General features: G+C 39.8%; 1 protein-coding gene across 4 annotated transcripts in view; it reads left to right on the forward strand.

Annotated features, from left to right (window-relative positions):
- Positions 1-23241, forward strand: part of ERCC5 (ERCC excision repair 5, endonuclease) — a 37936-nt gene that overhangs the window by 9356 nt on the left and 5339 nt on the right. For 3 of the 4 annotated variants that reach the window (XM_063459976.1, XM_063459984.1, XM_063460001.1), the window contains 6 exons: positions 3794-4001; positions 5603-6811; positions 12614-12864; positions 14653-14772; positions 21179-21392; positions 21650-21794. In XM_063459976.1, the coding sequence (XP_063316046.1) occupies positions 3794-4001; positions 5603-6811; positions 12614-12864; positions 14653-14772; positions 21179-21392; positions 21650-21794 (2147 nt within the window). The remainder of the gene's footprint in view (positions 1-3793; positions 4002-5602; positions 6812-12613; positions 12865-14652; positions 14773-21178; positions 21393-21649; positions 21795-23241) is intronic. The other variant, XM_063459992.1, reaches the window with a different exon arrangement.

Raw genomic sequence — 23241 nt, forward strand, 5'->3', positions numbered from 1 at the left:
TTGATTGTTGGCAACTTGGTAAGGTTAATCCTTGTTTTCAAATATTATTTTTTTTTTATGAATTTTTTTTTGTCAATGTCTTTATTATGGTGCAAGCAAAATACATGAAATATGCATCGACATTATACAGTATGCAGGACATAAATCACTGACGTGAGCAGCATAAACATGTGTGCATGAAAGGCACCATTTTTTTAAACACGTTTGAAAATAAAAATATAATAAAAACATGCTAAATAAACAACTTGTCAGAGAGTTTGAGAAGAGACTGTAACAGAGTAGAACAAAAGTTGCCTATTAAGAACACTAGGCAAGGTAGACATGCTTATATTTAGAGTATTGTTACTAATAGAGTAATAGTACACTGAATAATCAATCATCTCAGAAGTCTCCACGAGGCCCTGTAGAGCGTTGAATGAAAGAGGAATAATGCTGAGAAACCATATTAAAATGAAAAGGAAAAAAACGCCAAATTGAATGTATGCAAATAAAGCGTTCCGTTAATTCTATCCGACTCACTTTTGGGACATGACCAAAGGCACGGAAATTGAAGAGCTAGTAGAGACCCGTTGTGCCCCTATTTCCGGGCCCAAAACCTCTGCCCACTGGTTATCCACCATGTTTTCTTTTTGAGGCGCTCCAATTGTGTCGCCTAGTCCCAGAGCCTTTTCTGCATCTGGTTGTTGCTTTGCTGCGGTGCTCCCACCATTTCTTTAGAGCTCTCTGGGAGCAAGAGCTGTATTGGGGTCAGATGAGCCCTCATGCCTGTAGCTTGCAGAAAGTCGACCATCACTAATAAGTTGTTGCTTTTAGAAAATGATGAAAAAATGATGCTGACTATAAGGAGGCTGTGACGAATATAGCCAAAGATTTAGAAGCAGCAAGTCCACTCAAATCTGATACTTGAAGTGGAACAAGGAAAATAATCTAGAAACATTTTTCCTTTTCTATTTAAAAATAAAAGATTTCACCTGTAACTTTCAAGCTTTAGAGATCCACCAAGAAACCTAGGCCACTTAATCCCAATGAACTGGTTTAGGTGCAGTGGTCCTGTATGTTTAAAGGGACACTATAGTCACCTGAACAACTTTAGCTTAATGAAGCAGCTTTGGTGTATAGAACATGCCCCTGCAGCCTCACTGCTCAATCCTCTGCCATTTAGGAGTTAAATCCCTTTGTTTATGAACCCTAGTCACACCTCCCTGTATGTGACTTGCACAGCCTTCCATAAACACTTCCTGTAAAGAGAGCCCTATTTAGGCTTTCTTTATTGCAAGTTCTGTTTAATTAAGATTTTCTTATCCCCGGCTATGTTAATAGCTTGCTAGACCCTGCAAGAGCCTCCTGTATGTGATTAAAGTTCAATTTAGAGATTGAGATACAATTATTTAAGGTAAATTACATCTGTTTGAAAGTGAAACCAGTTTTTTTTCATGCAGGCTCTGTCAATCATAGCCAGGGGAGGTGTGGCTAGGGCTGCATAAACAGAAACAAAGGGATTTAACTCCTAAATGACAGTGAATTGAGCAGTGAAATTGCAGGGGAATGATCTATACACTAAAACTGCTTTATTTAGCTAAAGTAATTTAAGTGACTATAGTGTTCCTTAACCTTTTGCAAAAAAGAATGGTTAAATACAACTCTAGTGGCTGTCATACTGATAACCACTAGAGACACTTGCACTGCACTGACAGTGTAAATTTCGGTCACATGACATTGCAGCTCATAGGAAAGTTTGTCACAACAGTGACCCCAACACGCAGAGTGTAATCTAGTAAGAGACGTATTACCGGACCTTAGAGTGGCCGGGTTTAAAAAAGAGTAGTCCAAGAATAGCCGAGAGTCAGGGGAGTATTGAAGGCAGACACACGTGAATAAACAAGCCGAAATCAGGATACCAGAGAGCAGAATAGTCAGGAGGAATAGCCAAGAGTCAAAATACCAGAAAATACAATATCAAATCTCAAGAGCACTAGAGGGAACCAACAAGAACCACAATAGGGTGCTGACTAAGTGTAAAAGGCGCCCTTTTATAGTGTAGTGTCTTTTACTTTAAATCCACGCCCCCAAAAGGTCAGGGAGCGTGGTATCATAAGACTTTGTGCGGCAGATATGACCCGACGTCAGCGAACATGTGCCGCATCATAAGAAGGGGTTTGTTCCGAGCGGCCGGCGCCAGAAGGACTGTGCCGCCTCACGGAAGTGCGAGGAGAGGGAGCCGTGCCGAGCGGGTCCGAGTGGAACAGGTAAGGTATCGTTACAGTATTGGATTCAATGTTATCCTATGAGATGCGTTGGATGTTTGTGCGGATGCCGCGCATCAGGTCACCAATGCTCTTCTATGCGGAACGGTATTGGATTGGACCAGTGATGGAGGACCCAGCACCTTTTCGATCTTGATGAGGTCACTGGAGATAGATTGGCTCTGGAAAATGGTAAGTAAAAAAGCTCTCTTAATTTATTTATTTTTTAAATTTATTTACATTTTATTAATATTTTTATTACAAAGGCACGTTCGCGTTAGGAATACAGATTTGTAATGCTAACACTATAGTTTGTCTCCAAGTAATCCAAAGCTCTACTCTTCATTAAGTGTACATTTGTGCTAGCAATACATGGTAACACAAGATTACCTAGCATGTAGAAAAAATAAATTTTGTTATGAAAGGACCCATTTTTGGTTTTTTTGTTAGAAATGGTTTTGCTATATTTAATAACCACTAGGTGGTACTAATCTCACTTCATCTGTATTCCATATGACACCGTATGTGATTGTAGACACAAAGGAAATCAAGTTTAATTAGAAAGACCCTTAAAGTGTCAAATGTTTCTATACCCTTTGGTAGATGATTATTTCTATTCAGTATACAAACAATGGAAGGAAAATCTATGCAAAGTGGGGTTTTATTTACGGTCTTAATAAAAATATAAAAGCAAAATAAGACAATGCATATGAGTGTGCTTTTTTGAAGGCTGATTTCCTATAACATTGATGGCTAACCTGCAGATACGCTTTAGCCAGCATAATGGTAAAGCAGTTTGCTTTTTGTTAGCAATACATTAATTAGTTTTGTAGTGCAGAAACCAATGTATGCTGGAGATCCATTTAGGCTCAGATGTCTTCTGTGGTCCTTTGTTAAATAATACCCCCTCCCTTCACTGGCCAAGCTTGACACCTCAAAAGAGGAGCAAACAGACTCGGGAAAGATTCCCTTCGCCTCTTCTGCAAGTTAACCCCATATCCTCCTGGTACATGGGAAACTTTGATAAATAAACTGCACCATACATAGTGATCGGCTCAGACCAATAACGTCTAATCAATCAAATATTCCAGAGATTTATTCCAGTGACCCCACAGTTACAATTGGCACAATATGGCCTACAACTGTATTACGTTGCAAATGGAGTTCTTATGCGTATTCTTGGGGGGGCGGGGGCGAGAAGCGTTTCTGTGGCTCTAAGGGACTCTGGATCCCTTACAAATGCATGGTCGTCCTCACGTTTTGCAAGAGGACATCCAGCGTTTGTGAAAACTCATTAGGTCCTTGTGTCAAAGGAGGTTGAGCGCTGACCTAGCACCCAGAGACATTGGCAGTGGAAGCTTGTTAGTGAATTTTTTTTTTTTTTATCCTTTGTGCCGGGGAGGGAAGTGAGGAAGGTGCGGACCAGAGGGCACTATAATGTTACAGATTTGTGTTCCTAACACTTTAGAAATTCTATTTCAATAAACCAAAATGTGCAACTTATTGTGTGATTATGAACATTTAACTGAAATGGATCTGTTCTCTTGAAGGACTCCAGTGATTTCTCAAAGTACCAACTAAGAGGTCTACTGAAAAAAAATAATCTGAACAAGTGCATTCAAACTGTTCAGAAAGAGATGAGCCAGCAATACAGCGGAGAAGTTCAGGCTCAGTTTGAAACAGAAGGTGGATTTATAAAAGAAATAGAAACACGGCGGCTCGTCTCAGAGGACACTTCTCATTACATTCTTATTAAAGGTATAACTAGACAGACACACCAGAAAAAAATGAATATCTAGAACTATTTTGGAGACTGTTATAATGTATCTAATAATATTTAGATGAAAGAATAAATGTTTATGTATATATGCAGTCGTGTATCCTGGTTTTGTGCTGCCCTAGGCAGGACAAAACTCAGGCACCCCCCTCCCCCACACCCAACCCTTGTTCAGCTGAGGTTGTAATAACCTAACTATATGACATGGTAAGGAGCAGATGATTATGTCCTGATCTGTAAAACCATAGAATTCAAAGAGGATCTACATTATTTTTCCAATGACTGTATGTCATTATGTTCACCTGAGGTTGTATTTACCTAATTTTGAGACAGGGTAGTGTACTTTATTTTCCATGACTGTATATATAATACACACATTAACGTATTCTAACGTTATTCATGTAGAAATCATAAATCGATCAAATTCAATTTCTTAACACCAGTCTTTTTAGTCCTTCCTTGTTGATGCCCCCTCTCTTATGTGATTTAGAAGTGTCCCCATGCTGGGCAATCCTTCCTAGTGATGCTGACATGCTGGTTTCATTGCCATAACATTTTATACTTCACTTTACACTTCTCCAAAGCACTTTCTTGGAGAGTAGAAACATAGAATGTGACAGCAGATAAGAACCATTCGGCCCATCTAGTCTGCCCAGTTTTCTAAATACTTTCATTAGTCCCTGGCCTTATCTTATAGTTAGGATAGCCTTATGCCTATCCCACGCATGCTTAAACTCCTTTACTGTGTTAACCTCTACCACTTCAGCTGGAAGGCTATTCCATGCATTCACTACCCTCTCAGTAAAGTAATACTTCCTGATATTATTGTTAAACCTTTGCCCCTCTAATTTAAGACTATGTCCTCTTGTTGTGGTGGTTTTTCTTCTTTTAAATATGGTCTCCTCCTTTACTGTGTTGATTCCCTTTATGTATTTAAATGTTTCTATTATATCCCCCCTGTCTCGTCTTTCCTCCAAGCTATACATGTTAAGATCCTTTAACCTTTCCTGATAAGTAGCATCCTGCAGGGAGGTTTTACTGCTGTCCCCTGTCACTCAATCCCCAATTCTGCTGTTGGCATAAAGAAGTCTCTGTCAAAGATTGATTGACGTACTTTAAAACATAAATTAAAATTTCTACATTTGCTGACAAAACATATAGATAAAAATTATTTTTATTTTAAAGCTAACTTGCATGTACTTTAAAACATAAGTAAAGCTCTTAATTAAACCTACAATAAAACCGTGTTGTTTCCTCTTCAGATTCTGTATCCGTTTTTGGTATCGTCTAACAATCACATGATATTTCTGTAATAATATTTTGGGTGTTCGTTCAAGTTTCCTTGATAAATCCATTACTCCTATAATTTTATATTAAAGGGGTATTCCAAGCACCATGACCACTTTAGTGAAATGGTCTTGGTTTGTGGAATCTAAGTGTGCAGTGTTTCGCACAGCAAAGGTTACTCTAACCAAAACCAGTGTTTATTGTTTGATTGGAGTAACCATTTAATCTTCTAAAACACATAATGCTGTTGACAAAAGTTTTTTTTATTTTTTTAAATATATATATTTTTACTTAGGTGTTCAGTCAAAGGCTGATGAAAAGAGGGAAGATTCTTCTGTTCAGGCATCATCTTCTGCTGATAGAGATATTGCTCCAAAAACCTACCTTGACCTAAAACTGGCTTCCGCTCATAAGCCAAAGCAAGTCAGGGACACCTCTACCAAATCTGCACCGCCTTCACCAAGAACACTTTTTGCCATAGAAGAAGCATTGCTGGAGAATCCCTCAGAAGAAGAATTGGTTAAGGAAGACATTCAAAACTACAAGATCCCCTTTGAGCCTGTTACCATAGGAGAAGGCAGTGTTTCGCCTAGAACATTGCATGCTATTCATCTTGCCCTTGATGAAGATGAACAGGGAACAAGTTGCAAAAAGAGTGATGGGAAAATTGGTGAATATGGGTTAGCAGAACCAAAACCTGCAAATCCCCTTATAAGAATCACTTTGGATGAAGAGCAGGACAATTTGGCTACAACGTCATTAAGTATAGCACCATGTTTGCAACGTTTTGGGTATCTAAAGGATCTACCCACTCCAAAGAAAATTGAAGATGAAAAGATGAAGCCTAAAGATTCCGCAGCCAAGCCACTAAATAGCAGCAGTTCTGATGAAGAGGACGATGACTTGGCTAATAGACAAATAAGAACATTATTAAGAAATATTGAATGTTCACCCAGTCCAACACTGATCTTGCAAAGAACTGGAAATCCCAAGGGCATCCCAGCTCCAAAGAAAAGTGACTCCTCCTCTGATGGCCCCATAAACCTTGATCCAAACCAACAAGGTGTTAAACGTTCTCTCTTTCTTAAACAAGATACATCTGATGCATCTACATCAAGAAGTCATTCACCTCTCCTTAATGATGTATTTCCCAGAAACCAATGTCTGGAGTTAGAGACTGATAAACCACAAATAAGTGCTACAGATGTAGCTAGTGTAATGGTTACACCCATGAAAACTGAGACCAATACACCAGGGTCTTCCAAAATGCCTTCTCCTGGGGAGCCAGATAGCTTATATCCAATACCTGCAAGTAACCTGTCTCCAAAACAGGTTTCACCTGTTTCCATAAATGTGGTTGATCCATATATAGCAAATCCTGCTAGGTTAATGGAACCAAGAAGTAGTAGCAAAACTGATGAATCATATCTTCCTCTGACGCCAGAAAGTATAGAATTGGAAGAGCACTCTGCTAGGAATAATGACGTTGAATCAGACTCCGATAGTAAGTTGTTCTTCTTTAGTGATGTAAAAAAAATAGTTATGCCTCCACCGCATTCTAAGAATATATTTGTACATTGTAGGCATGTCGTACAAATCCCTAACTTTCTTTAAGGTTCCTTCATAGTGTGTGAAGTTTGAGTCATGGACATGCAGTTATGTCTGATAGCACCATTTACATAACAGAGTGTAGTTCTTATGTGCTTAGGAAGCAGTTCTATTTATTTGTTTTACTTTATGTGATGAATGTAATTACTGCCAAATGCTTAAAGGGACATGCTGGCATTCTTGGCACCATAACTATTACAGCACACTGTATTGTATATGTTACTAGGAATCCCTTTGTGCCATTAAACATAGTTTGAATCTGTTGTGTGCTCCTGTGTCCCTTCTATTCAGTGTTGGCCTGATAAAGCAGACGTTTAAACTTCTGTATTATTATACCAACTCATACCAGGTCTAAACAATATTCATTGTATGAGAGTGTCATGTGTTGGCAATCAAGCAGTGACAGTGAATACTACTTTAACATGGTTTGAGTTGGTATGCTAATGAAGAAGTATGAACTTTATCAGACTCGGAGGACCATGCGAGTCCGGCACATCCTGCTATGAGCAAAACTTTAGTAATTTTTGTGTTTTTCCAATGATTGATTTATGTATATAATATTTCAATGGATTATCTATATGTTAAAATAGTGGTCAACCCTTTAGTGACCCTGCTTTGTAAGTAGTAATGCTATTTATTTGTGCTCACAATTTATATATTTTCGCTCTCTCGCTCTCCTTCCCTTCCCCCTTCCCTCCCCCCACACAGGTAAATCTAAAGAATGCTACATTTACTTAATTAAATAGGCAGTATACACATAATTACCTACTAGCTTGCATTTGAAGTGTTAAACTTCAGTCATGTGGAATTCTAATGCTTCTCCTGCAATATGTTTTCTTGCGCATTCCATACAAATGCAAAAAAAAAATCATTCTGTAAAGTGAGCACAGCAAGAAATGATATAGAATAATTTCCCCCTTGAAAGGGCATAAGACATATAAAATCAATAATCCCAAAATTTGGTGTTACTGATAGCACAAAGGCTAAACACTTTTATTGAGATGAAAGCCGCCACTCTAACTCTGTTATCAAACTCTCAATTTGCTGTATGTGTTAATAGACGGTCACTCAATACCTCTGCGCAGCCATAGTGGCCATATTACATACAGCTAATTGAGTGATTTTGAAGATGATATTTGTGTGATTACCTTGGTGTTTCACATAGTCACAGGCTTGTTAGTTATATTTTATATTGCTGTGTTATTATTAAAAGATTAACACCATTTGGAGTCTAAGATCACAGGCTATCTAGCAAAGTACTCTGTATAAAAGATCGTCAGGGCTAGATTTCTGCTCACGATCAGGACCATTTGTATTGGTCTTTTTCCCCAATTGTACAGCTTTGCAGAATATGTTGCACTTTATAAATGCTAGTAATAAATACCGTATATACTCGAGTATAAGCAGAGTTTTTCAGCACATTTTTTGTGCTAAAAAACCCCAACTCTGCTTATACTTGAGTCAATAGTCTGTATTATGGCCATTTGCATTGCCATAATACAGACAGGGGCTGTGGGGGCTGGCAGACCTGTAACTTACCTGTCCTGCAGCTCCTGTCGGCTCTCTCCACCTCCGCGCCGTCCGTTCAGCACCTCGGTCAGCTCCCAGTGTAAGTCTCGCGAGAGCCGCGACTCTCGCGAGACTTACACTGGGAGCTGACAGAGGGAGCTGCAAGGACGGCGCGGAGGAGGAGAGAGCTGACAGGAGCTGCAGGACAGGTAAGTTACAGCTCTGCCAGCCCCCCTCTCCCCCCACTGAACTACCAATGCTGGACCACCAGCAAAGGAGAGCCCCCCTCCCTGCCATGTATCAAGCAGGGAAGGGGGACGAAAAAAAAATAATTAGTAATAATAAAAATAATAATTAAATAATAAATAATAATAATACAAAAATAATAATAATTAAATTAAATAAATTAAATAATAATAATAAAAAATTAAAATAATAAAAAAAAAAAAATTGCCCACCCCCCACCAAGGCTCTGCAACACACACACACCCCACTCATACACACACACACTGCACTCATACACACACACTGCACTCATACACACACACTGCATTCATACACTCACACTGCATTCATACACTCACACTGCATTCATACACTCACACTGCATTCATACACACACTGCATTCATACACACACTGAATTCATACACACACACACTGCATTCATACACACACGCACTCATACACACACACTGCACTCATACACACACTGCACTCATACACACACTGCACTCATACACACACTGCACTCATACACACACTGCACTCATACACACACACTGCATTCATACACACACACTGCATTCATACACTCACACTGCATTCATACACACACACTGCATTCATACACACACACTGCATTCATACACTCACACTGCATTCATACACACACACTGCATTCATACAACACTGAATTCATACACACACACTGCATTCATACACACACACTGCACTCATACACACACACTGCACTCATACACACACACTGCACTCATACACACACACTGCACTCATACACACACACTGCACTCATACACACACTGCATTCATACACACACACTGCATTCATACACACACACTGCATTCATACACTCACACTGCATTCATACACACACACTGCACTCATACACACACACTGCACTCATACACACACACTGCACTCATACACACACACTGCACTCATACACACACACTGCACTCATACACACACATTGCACTCATACACACACACTGCACTCATACACACACACTGCACTCATACACACACACTGCATTCATACACTCACACTGCACTCATACACACACACTGCACTCATACACACACACTGCACTCATACACACACACTGCACTCATACACACACACTGCACTCATACACACACACTGCACTCATACACACACACTGCACTCATACACACACACTGCACTCATACACACACACTGCACTCATACACACACACTGCACTCATACACACACACTGCACTCATACACACACACTGCACTCATACACACACACACTGCACTCATACACACACACACTGCACTCATACACACACACACTGCACTCATACACACACACACTGCACTCATACACACACACACTGCACTCATACACACACTGCACTCATACACACACACTGCACTCATACACACACACTGCACTCATACATACACACACACACTGCACTCATACATACACACACACTGCACTCATACACTCACACTGCACTCATACACACACACTGCACTCATACACACACACTGCACTCATACACTCACACTGCACTCATACACACACTGCACTCATACACACACTGCACTCATACACACACTGCACTCATACACTCACACTGCATTCATACACACACACTGCATTCATACACTCACACTGCATTCATACACTCACACTGCATTCATACACTCACACTGCATTCATACACACACACTGCATTCATACACTCACACTGCACTCATACACACACACTGCACTCATACACACACACTGCACTCATACACACACACTGCACTCATACACACACACTGCACTCATACACACACACTGCACTCATACACTCACACTGCATTCATACACTCACACTGCATTCATACACTCACACTGCATTCATACACTCACACTGCATTCATACACTCACACTGCATTCATACACACACACTGCATTCATACACACACACACACACTGCACTCATACACACACACACTGCACTCATACACACACACACTGCACTCATACACACACACACACTGCACTCATACACACACACACACTGCATTCATACACACACACACTGCACTCATACACACACACTGCACTCATACACACACACTGCACTCATATTTAGATTGTAAGCTCACGGGCCATCTAGCCAAGCACTTTGTATAAAAGAGCTCCAATGGCTAGATATCAGCTTACGGGCAGGGCTCTCTTACCCCTTGTATTTGTATGTGTATATTGTACGTTTCTCAACTAATTGTACAGCGCTGCGGAATCTGTGTGCGCTTTATAAATAGCAATAATAAATAAATACACACACTGCACTCATACACACACTGCACTCATACACACACTGCACTCATACACACACTGCACTCATACACACACTGCACTCATACACACACACTGCATTCATTATACACACACTGTAAATAAATATTCAATGAATATATTTTTTTAAGGATCTAATCTTATTTAGAAATTTACCAGTAGCTGCTGCATTTCTCACCCTAGTCTTATACTCGAGTCAATAAGTTTTCCCAGTTTTTGGGGGTAAAATTAGGGTCCTTGGCTTATATTCGGGTCGGCTTATACTCGAGTATATACGGTAAATGCATTTGAATATTTGGGTTTTTTTATTTTTGTTTTTCTTAAAATGTCAGGTTCCCATCCCAACTGTTCTTTATTTATTTTTTATTTTGGACAAGGAACATAGTAAAGTTGCGTTTTAAAAGAACAAAAATGCCTTTAAAGCATGTTTTGTAACTCATGTATTGATCTGTGTGTGTGTGTGTGTGTATACGTGTTTTGAGCACAGTTGTGCTCAAAAGTTTGCATATTCTTGGAGAATTTGTAATATATGAACCATTTTTAAGAAAACATGAGTGAGCAGGCAAAGCACATTTTGTTTAATTTCTTATGGGATTCATATTCAACTGTAGGTTATAACCGAATGGCACAATCATAAAACAAAACATAAAAAATAAAATGACTCAAAAGCCTGCATTTTCTGATAACATGCTGCATTCATCTTGCCATCAATTTCACAAGATCCACCGTGCCTTTAGAGCTCAATCCCCCTCAAAACATCAGTGAGCCACCATCATGCTTCACAGTGGGGATGTTATTCTTATCACTATAGGCCTTCTTGTCCCCAAACATAACACTTATGGTTATGGTCTTGTCACTCCAAATTACAGTGTGCCATAAGCTATGAGGCGTGTCAAGGTGTGGTCAGGCATATTGTAACCGAGCATTTTTGTGGCATCAATGCAGTAAAGGCTTCTTTCTGGCAACTCGACCATGCAGCTCATTCTTGTTCAAGTATCGTCGAATTGTGCTACTTGAAACAACCACATAGTCTTTTTCCAGAGCAGCCTGTATTTCTCCTGAGGTTACCTGTGGGATTTTCTTTGTATCCCGAACAATTCTTCTGGCAGTTGTGGCTGAAATATTTCTTTATCTACCTGACCTTGACACTGCTTAATACGTGATTGAACAGTACAGACTGGCATTTTCAAGACTTTGGCTATCTTTTTATATCCTTTTCCATCTTTATAAAGTTCCATTACCTTGTTACGCAGGTCTTTTGACCGTTCTTTTCTGCTCTCCATAGCTCAGTACGTCCATGTGAGAGCTAAGAAGCACTGACTATTTATACACAGACACTAATTGCAATTTAAAAAGCCACAGGTGTGGAAAATTAATCTTTAATTGCCATTTTACCCTGTGTGTGTCTGCAACAATATCAAAGATCAAGAATATGTAAATCATGGTCATTTGAATGAATTCTGTTATCATTCTGATTTAATTTCTGCCAAGGTATGTAAACTTTTGAGCTAAACTGTATGTATATGTGTGCATGTGTATCTATTTAATTATTTTTTTTTTGTATGCATTGTTTTTATATGTAAAGTGACAATTTCATATTTGTTTTTAAACCTTTGTTAACAGCAAGTTTTATTGAGGTAGAAGAGAATACTGCAAGTGGTGATGCTTCACAGCATTTGGAAGTTAATGCAACAAGTAAAGCGGCTGAAATCAAACCAACAATTTCCGAAAGTCCTGCTAGTAATATACTCAGTACCAGCAGTTCAGTGGAAAACTCTTTCACCGTTGAAGATACGGATGAGCAGTCCACTTCACAGAAAAAGGACTTAGAAAATGTGGAAGCTTCAGTGAACGAGTGGCAAGATATTAGTATGGTAAAAGGACTAATTAATTAATATTGGTAATCCGATCATCCTTTGACCTCATATAGCTCTCGCTTGAAGTATGAATTTAAAATATGAAGTTAATGTTTCATATATACTGTAATGTTAACAAAGAATGAAAAGTATTTGTAGTCTTTATAATTTTTGTTAGGAGTATGATTAGGGATTGCATGCCTTCTAGATATGATGAACTGTTTATATTCTTTGGAACTGGCTGAAAAAGATGCAAGTTAGACCACAACAATACCAGTATCAACTATCATTAGTGTGCATGCCACTGTGTCCACAAACTTTAAAGGAACAGTCTTATGCATCATAACCTCTAGAGCCTGACACATTGAGTCAACCCTGGTGTCCAGGGTTCCCTTGATGCATTTGCTATATTAATTGTGTCCTAATTTGGATGACATTTTCTATAATTAATGCAGAAGAAGGAACTTTCACCTTAGTAGTATATGTGAAGAGGAACAACATGGGGACCTAGATAAGTGTCAAACCATTTGATTCTTACTGGGGTATAACACCATAACCACTACATTGGGCCATAGTGGCTATGGTGCTTAACCCCTTAAGTACACATGACATGTGTGACATGTCATGATTTCCTTTTATTCCAGAAGTTTGGTCCTTAAGGGGTTAAAATGCCTATTTAAGCATGTTGGATTTGAGTGCAAGGTTTTGTGATTTATTCCATGCCGTAGCAACATTAACCATTATTAACTCTGCTATAGCAACCTTACGTAACCTCCATTGCAGTATACCTATTATGGTGCTTTTCATTTAATGTCCATGTTTTTATAGTTAAACCTTGATTCTTTTTTTTTTATTTTTTATTTTAAAATTTTTTTTTTTTTTACTTCTGATATGTCTGCAATTTAGACGCTTAACCCCTTAAGGACACATGACGTGTGACATGTCATGATTCCCTTTTATTCCAGAAATTTGGTCCTTAAGGGGTTAAATACCACACCTGCTAAAATCCCTACATTTAAAAAAAAAAAAAAAAAAAAGTATATTATTTTTATTAAATATTATATAAAATTGCTTCACTGCAGGTGCAAAATTATCTGAATATGATGTGTAGCATTGTTCGAGTTGACATGTTCAATGTGTCGCATTGTTCAAGCATGCTTACTCTGCCATCCGTTAATTGTGTGATATGTAAAGAACACTTATTGGACTGCAGTGACCATCTTTGGATACAATTCGGTTTATTTACTAAACTCTATGAATTAAAAATGAATTGCAAAATTTAGGGGGGAAAATTTTCATATTGTGACTATAGTGGAGTTGATGAATATTTCCAAATCCATAATTTTTGCCTAACGTTTTCAGTTTAGTACAATTCAAGGAGTGCACACATTTCTAGTGGCAAAGTTACAGTGTATTATATTTTCTTTTCCATTTTTTTTGGTGGAAAATCTTGAAGGTGTTTTAGGAAAAATGAAGGATTCTTGCTGGAGTCTTTTTCTTGTATCCATGACAAAATACATTACTGTATTTCTTTACTATGTCATCTTTATCTTCTCTACATAAAGAGGAATGCGTGAATGTTTTTGTATTTCCAATTATGATACTTGTACACGGCTGTGAATTTTTTTTTTTGTTTTTTTTTTATGTTCATGTGCATCTCATTTCCCTTTTACCAGAAAGCTGATCAACTCTGGTAGTAATATGATATCAGTATATCCGCTACATAGATACATGTGAAAAAATACTTAAGAATGGGGGGATAGTAGCAGTTTAATTAATTATTTTATTTGTTTTATTCCCACAAAGGAAGAGCTTGTGTCACTTGAGAACAATCTATTTGTTGAGCAGACTTCCCTTCAGGCACAGAGACAGCAGCAGGAGCGGATAGCTGCAACTGTTACAGGCCAGATGTGCATAGAAAGCCAGGTTGGTGTTTTCTTTTAATTTTATAAACTAGATCTATGTTTTGTATGTATTTTAACACTACTTTTTGTTTTGTTTTGTTTTTTTGAGGGTTTTTTTTTCCACTATCTAAATCAATGCTTTTATTTTAATTATATTTAAAGTATTGCAGATTGAAATCTAAATCCTCTCACTGAACCAGACACCTGCCTAATTTCAGTTATAACATTACATGTTAAAGGAACACTATAGTCAGTCCCCAGAACAACTACAGCTTAATGTAGCTGTTCTTGTGAGTATATTCAGTCCCTGCAGACTTTTTAATGAAAACACCCCTGTTTCAGAAAAAAGGCAGTGTTTACATTACAGCTTAGGAACCCCATTAGTGGCCACCCCTCAGACAGCCACTAAAGGTGCTTCATGGACTGACGTTCAGCGTCTCTACACTCTGCATGGAGACGCTGAACATTCCTCATAGAGAAGCATTTATTTAATGCAAATCTGTGAGGAGATGCTGATTGGCCAGGACGCCACACCGGCTTCTTGGCTGACATCACCAGAATTGACTGTCTCCTGTGGGAAAGCATTGTGAGTGGCTGAGATCATCAATTGATGTCAGCCAAGGAGGTGGGGCGGGGCCAGATGCGAGGCACCCCACACGGCTCTGGAAAAAGCTGAGTGAAATTCTCCTTTCTCACTGGAGGTAAGGGTGGTTTTAGAAGTATAGTGTCAGAAATACATTTGTGTTCCTGACACTATAGTGCCCCTATAAAGGGACACTGTAGGCACCCAGCCCACTTTAGCTAATTGAAGTGGTCTGGGCACAGTGTCCCTATTGCCCATTAAGATAAAACCTAAACATTTACATTGCAGCACAAAGTCTGCATCCAGTGGCAGTCTTCCAGACAGTCATGAGAAGTCTTCCTGAATCGAAACAAACATTTGGTTTGGTATCAGACGCTGGACATCCTCATGCTCTGCATGAGGACACCCAGCGTCAAGATTTTTTTCCCATAGGAAAGCATTGAAAGCAGTAGGTCTAATGCTAGCTACAGGATGTCAGATGTCAGAGGGGGCAGAGCTTTGACCCAGCACCGAGAGACATTGACGCTGGGATAAGGTAAGTAAATAAAGGGTTTTTAACCCTTTATTTACCTTAGGGGAGTGGGAGGGGAGAGGCAGCTGGAGTGATAGTGACAGGAATACAGCTTTGTATTCCTGCCACTATAGTATCGCTTTAAGAATAAAAAAAAAAAAAAAAACTTACCCTTTTCAAAAACATTTGCATTATCGCTGTGTATCTAGAGCAGTGGTTTTAACTTATTTTGTACCAAGGCACACTTTACTCCTTCACTACCAAGTGTGTGACAAATAAAAATCCCATTATCCACTTTTTTTTGCCCTGCTGCAACAGCAAGTCTGTAACATAGTTATGGATACTGCCTTAAAGCCTTTTAACCTCACCAGCTTCATCAGGACATGCAGAAATGGCGCACTTATAATGCTAAATTAAATTTGTATCTCCCTTCTGCTTTTGAATGACAAAATCTAGTTTTGGTTTAATAATCCTTTCATCAGGTTTTCATAGGAAATATATGTAGATTTTTTAAATAAAGTACTTGTTCTAAAAAGAGTTTTTTAAAAAAAACATCCCTACCTTTTAGTATATGACAGGATAATTCAGCCCCATGCACCCTTGGTCAGACCGTGTTTGGAAACAGACAGTTAGTTTCGATGGTCTTTCCTGAGCAGGGAAGCGAGAGACCACAGATACTGTCTGTTTTGAAACACCGTAAAATTGCACATGGCTGGAGGGATACGGTCATATAAAAAAGACAGGGATGAGTTTTTCTTCAACTGCCTAGTGTAAGGTATGCCTGGCAAACAATGTGCTTATATAAATAGGCAGATGTAACAATTTGTAAAAACTGTCTTTATTTCACAACTCATGTATATACAGAAAATAAGCGCCTTGTGTCATAAATGTGACACAAAATACAACATTTCAAATAATACAATTCAGAAACATTAAAACACGGAGTTATGTTGTGTTTTTGTTGTGTGATGTTTGTGAAGAAAAAGAAAAACACACGCAAAAGTTTTTATGCGGGGGGGCGGGGCCTGACTACCAAGCAAGCAGGTCGCATGCTGAAGGAGCTCCTCGGCAAATACAAAGAAATTGGCCCTAAACTTGAAACCTGCTCTAAAGTACCGGCTGAACCCAATATCTGAAGACACGGGAGAGGCCGGGCACCAATTTCTGCTACCCTGCTGAGAGCTTTATGGGCTCTGACAGGCTTTGCGGCCTACAAACTACACTGAGGCGGCAGACGCGGCCGATCTCCTGCCTCGCCTATAAATCAACGACGATCTGGGCCACGCTTCCCCCCCCCTATGGGCCGGCGGGGGTTATCCCGGTCCCCACGAAGCAACAGGACACAAGCAACTGCTTGAAAGCACCGAGCAACTGAAACCGCAAACTGGCATGCTGGCTGCAAAGATGGCCACCACGCAAAACCCAGATCCCTGGGCTCCTCACGAGGACAACATAACAAGGGCGTTTGATCGCTTTTGGGCGCAACTCTGGGAGAAACTCGCTAAACAGGCACAAGGACCTGCACCCAGAGACCCGAAACAAAAGCTAGCGGCAACAAAAGCATCACAGCCTGTACCACTTAGTGGCACCGAGAGGCTGATCATAAGGAAAAGAAGGAGGGAGGCACGGAGGACACCTCGACCCTATATGAGCCGTCCTGCTATCAGAGCTCACTCGCCTGAAACCCAGTCCGTGCGGGTGAGACCGCCCTCGCACAGCGCTCGGTCTCGGATGACGAGCACCCCGAGGAGAAGCAGGCTCCCGGATCACACACTCAGCGAGCCGGCCCAGTCCACCCACTGCACTCATGCACGAAATACACAGCCAGCTCATATGTATCAACATAGGGGGAGAAACAAACCTCAATGGCACCTGCCACTAAACCCACATGTCAATCACCACCTTCCAGGGTCACTGCGCTTCCCGCTGTCGGGAGTTGGCTGACCGGGGACTTACCTTCCACGGCGGAGGTCACACAGGGGCTGTCTGACCTACCGGACCCCCTGTGGACGCCACAGGGTCTAGGGACAATATTCCTGGACGTAAATCACTACTGCTGACAAAATCCTTGATACTCTGCAGACCCTCGGACTGTAGCCGCAATAACATTTCAACCGACACCCTCGATATCCACTCACTGGGATCCCGCGAGAATTTGCCTGCTCATACCTGCGGCTCACCGAGGAGATTCATCGTCAACCCTGGGGTCATGAACTGTCCGCAATTACCCGCAATACTATTCAAAAGCTCATGCAGTTTAAGTATTTTTTCCTTCTTGTTTCTAATTTTCTTTAACTGTTTCACACATGTTTGCATAATATTACCTAAATCCCTGTACGGTGCTCCTTTGATCAGTTTGTAGCTCATACTATCGCTATATTACAAAATTAGAAGCATACTGCCGATGCTATCTCCAGCTCATGTTGTGTACCAAATTTTTTCTCCCTAACACAGACATGCTTGACTAGCCTGTAAATTTGTTACCTAACCACAGAATGAGTGCAGCGATCGCATATGTCACGAATCTGTTGATATGTGTACCTTCCAAATCTTGTTACTGCTATTGGGGCATTACAAGAACATATGTTAAGCTTTGCACCACAAATGTATATCCCACTGAGCACCGTTTGCTTTTTACTCATGTGGAAGGTTTACTGTATGCCTATATGCCATTTAATACCTGACTACTCTCGTATAGGTTAATCTAACTTGTCATCAAGCAAGTATACAACTAAGCTAGCAGTAAGTTAAATTATGTAAGCTTGTTCATCTCTTCACCTGTCACAAAAATGTGCACTGAATTTCTATGCCATATAACTGTTAAAATATGTCAGTGTATCTGCCTGCACCAGCTGCTGTGGCGGTGCCGGCTTGTCCGTTCTATTGTTGTGTCCTTGGGCCCAGTGGTCTAAACAATCTAAAGTTTATCTATAGTTCTATACCTAAGCATGTTTTTTTTTCTGTCACTCTGCACATAGAACTATGACCCTGAAAATTTCTACTTAATTACAAAAAGTGCAGCAACTCTGACGTTTTATGATACTCCTTACTGTTGTTTTGCCATTTGAGAAATGTCTATGAAACCATGCTTTGTTACTCAATGCACTACAAAAATAAAGAATTAAAAAAAAAAAAAAAAAAAAGTTTTTATGCAGTAGAAAAATGTGATCAAAAGAATGCTAAATAATGTGGTATAACACATAAAGACGTGAGGTAGTAGCCAATTAAAAATAAACTAATGCATGCATTCACGAGTATCCCTATAATGAATTTATCAGTTCCCTGCACTACATTGAAGGTGAAAACTATACCCTTTTAATATTTGGGGGTGTGATGTGTATATCTTTGGCTCATAAAATTACTTGATTAGAAAAAAAAAAATAGGGCAGGTCATGCTGACAGACAAGACATAAGAAAGATGATTGTTTTTATATGAATTACAAACATTGTACCGTGTTGAAAGTGTCACATCCTGCTCCACATGGACATACATCAAATTAGCAAAGGATAAAAGAAAACAAACAATCAAAAATTGTGGAGATTTATGGGTTTTATAAGCTGAAGATCAGTCACTGTGAATTAACCAAGATGATATCCAAAACCACTTCTGTATGTAGAGAAGTTGGAAGAAGAGTGAGAAACCGGAATCTCCAGCATTAGAGTTACTGTCTGCAGCTGGTTTTGCACTATGGGAAGCAGCACCGAAAACCAGAGCTTCTGATCTGGCACATTATTTGTGAAATCCAGAGGAGAGGTGCCAACGGTGCTGTAAAGCTTAGAGAGAATTAATTCAATGATGCAGGCATCTGTTAAAGTATGACAGAGTTATGCTTGGACTGAGGGTGGTGACTGGTTGCAGAGATAGTGGAATCTGCTCATTAGCAAGTGGATGGCTGTATTCCTTAATTTGGCTCTCCATGTACTGAGGGTGAGTTAAAGGTTATACAGAGCAGGTGAATTTGATCCAATTTGATACACAGAGCCTTTGAAAAGGCTTAAATGGAAAAAACTTTATATTTAAATAGAGCTCGTAAAATTACCTCTCAGGGGCCTGTACTGTAAGAAAAATATAAAGAAACAGTTGAAGGGACACTCCGGGCACCCAGACCACTTCTACCCATTGGAGTGGTCTGGGTGCCAACTCCCATCACTCTCTTAAACCTGCAAGTGTAATTATTGCAGTTTTCATAAACTGCAAAAATGACCTTGCAGAGTTAAGTCCTCCTCCAGTGGCTGTCTATCAGACCGCCACTAGAGGGACTTCCATGTTCTTAAAACCCAAAAAGTGTTTTAAACAATGCTGGACATCCTCGTGCTATGCATGAGGACCTCCAGCGTCGCCGGAATCCCCATAGGAAAGCATTGAATAATGCTTTCCTATGGGGAGGTCTAATGCACGCGCGGCCATTGCTGCGCATGCGCATTAGGTTTCCGCTGACGGCGGGGGAGGAGTGTGGGCGGAGCCTGACCCAGTGCCGAGGGACATCAGCGCTGGATTCAAGTAAGTCACTGAAGGGGTTTTAACCCCTTCAGCAACATGGGATGAAGGGTGGGAGGGAGGAGGGCACTGCAGGAACACGGATATGTTTTCCTGGCACTGGAGAGTTTCTTTAAGCAGATAATTGAGTACACAGGAAATGCAGGCTGCAAATCAAGGCAATCTCTGTGTATTGAGTCCATGTCTGCAAGGCAGTGGGTTCTAGCAAGCCATGGACAACCAGGGTAAAGTTACGGTGTTATCAATGTGTACAGCAGGCCAGGTTTAAACAGTCACCTTAGAGTGGCTAGAAAGGATATATAAGTGCCAGGTAAGAAAGGGTGTAAACATTTTAATTGCACAATACTTGTTATCTATGGTACTCTTGTTTTATATTATCCAATAAATTCTTTAAAATTTTTTCGCCATATGGAAATTGTCTTCTGGCTATAATTGTCCCTAATAGTATCTTGGGGACAAGCTGGATCACAGAAGTGATTGTGGCGCCCTGAATTTCGGTATTGGTTTACCCTTACCTAAACTTTGTCTCTTAGAGTGGATAGATGCTGATAGAACACTTATTAGATAAGCTACATACGTTTTTTCAATAGGTCCACTTCCCAGTCCTACACTTGACTATATTGGTGACCTTGTTGTCCTCCAGTGTCATTACTATTGATTTTTGCTTTGCTTCCTAATCTCGTACAATCATTTATCCAAAGGGCTGATTATACTTTTCTGTCTTTTTTGCCTTCCTGATGTTCTTCCAGTTCAAGTTCTGCTTACTTTAAAAGCTAGCTTGCAAGTAGAGAGAGAAATAATTGGCTAAACAAAAAATACTTTGTATCTTGCACTAGGAGTTGCTACGTCTCTTTGGCATTCCTTTCATTGTAGCCCCTATGGAGGCAGAAGCTCAGTGTGCTATCTTGGACCTTACTGACCAGACATCGGGAACCATCACAGATGACAGTGATATATGGCTCTTTGGTGCACGACATGTGTATAAGAATTTCTTCACACAAAATAAATATGTGGAGTATTACCAGTTTTCAGATATTCATAATCAGCTGGGTAAGTTTCAAGCCCAACAAAACACACAATAGGTTAAATGATTCAACAAGTATAATGTGTACATGCATATATAAATAGATTATATCTATATGTGTGCGTTTATGTGCTTGTGTGTGTGTTTGTGTGTATACTGTGAGATTTTTTTTGCTCAAAAGTGCACCTTTGTTTTATTACATTCATATATATAATTCTGATTCAAAGATCTCCATTGTGCTTATGTTCCTAGTAAATATTAACTCCCAGCTTCCTATACTTAGGATTAGAACGCTCAAGGCTCATAAATTTAGCATACTTGATGGGAAGTGATTACACTGAAGGAATTCCATCAGTTGGTTATGTTTCTGCCATGGAGATACTCAATGAATTCCCTGGGCAAGGCTTGGAGTCTCTCATAAAATTCAAGTAAGTGTTTAATGATTTATTTTAATTTTTTTTTTACAAATTAAATGCAGCTACCGTATATACTCGAGTATAAGCCGACCCGAATATAAGCCGAGGCCCCTAATTTTACCCCCAAAAACTGGGAAAACTTATTGACTCGAGTATAAGACTAGGGTGGGAAATGCAGCAGCTACTGGTAAATTTCTAAATAAAATTAGATCCTAAAAAAATTATGTTAATTGAATATTTATTTACAGTGTGTATATAATGAATGCAATGTGTGTGTATGAGTGCAGTGTGATGCAGAGCCTTGGTGGGGGGTGGGCATTTTTATTATTATTATAATTGTAATATTTTTTTTGTTATATTAATTTTGTTTTTATTATTATTATTATTATTGTTTTTTTTTATATTATTACTTTATTATTATTTTTAATATTTTCTTATTATTGGTTTTTTTTCGTCGTCCCCCCTCCCTGCTTGACACATGGCAGGGAGGGGGACTCACTCCCTGCTGGTCCAGTGGCATTGGCAGTTCAGTGGAGGGGGACTGGCAGAGCTGTTACTTACCTCTCTTGCAGCTCCTGTCAGCTCCCTTCTCCCCCGCGCCGGTCCGGGCAGCTCCCCTGTCAGCTTACACTGTAAGTCTCGCGAGAGCCGCGCACTATGACCCCGCGGCTCTCACGAGACTTACACTGGGAGCTGACAGAGGTGCTGAACGGACCGCTGCGGAGGAGGAGGGAGCTGACAGGAGCTGCAGGAGAGGTAAGTAAGAGCTCTGCAGCCCCCACAGCCCCCAGTCTGTATTATGGCAATGTAAGTTGCCATAATACAGACAGTGACTCGAGTATAAGCCGAGTTGGGGTTTTTCAGCACAAAAAATGTGCTGAAAAACTCGGCTTATACTCGAGTATATACGGTACTTTCTTTCTTTCTGTTTTCTCTGTTTCCTTTCAAAACACGCACTAATCAGATTGGATATCTAATCTAGATGGCAGCTCAGTTCTAAAGCTATGGCGTCTACTTGTAAATTAAGCAACATTCTGTTTGACATCTGTCCACTTCTGATCAATCTGTAAACCCATCACCACCAGTTCAGTCATTAACTGAATTCAGTCACAAAAATCATCCATAAAAATACATTGGGTTGAAGGATTCACTGATATCATATCATAAAATGAGAAAGGAATGTGCTTGTGAATTTTATTTATTGGGCTTGTAAGTAGGTGGTCATTTGGAGCCAGTGAAGGCACTAGCAATTAGGTAGATGGCTGAAATAGGTGGGGGCTTTTACAGTAAAAGAGTAAGGACCCAAGTTAGCAGTTTAAAAAAAAAAAAAATATTCATAAACTGCTACCTGTGTACTAAATATTTAAGTTGTTCCTTTAACATCAAAATTGGTCAAAACAAATTATAACAAGGTTTTCGTAAAAGAACCATACCAAAAAAATAATGGTCATATTAAAGT

Source organism: Pelobates fuscus, chromosome 1 (genome assembly GCF_036172605.1).
Source record: "Pelobates fuscus isolate aPelFus1 chromosome 1, aPelFus1.pri, whole genome shotgun sequence".
Taxonomy (NCBI): domain Eukaryota; kingdom Metazoa; phylum Chordata; class Amphibia; order Anura; family Pelobatidae; genus Pelobates; species Pelobates fuscus.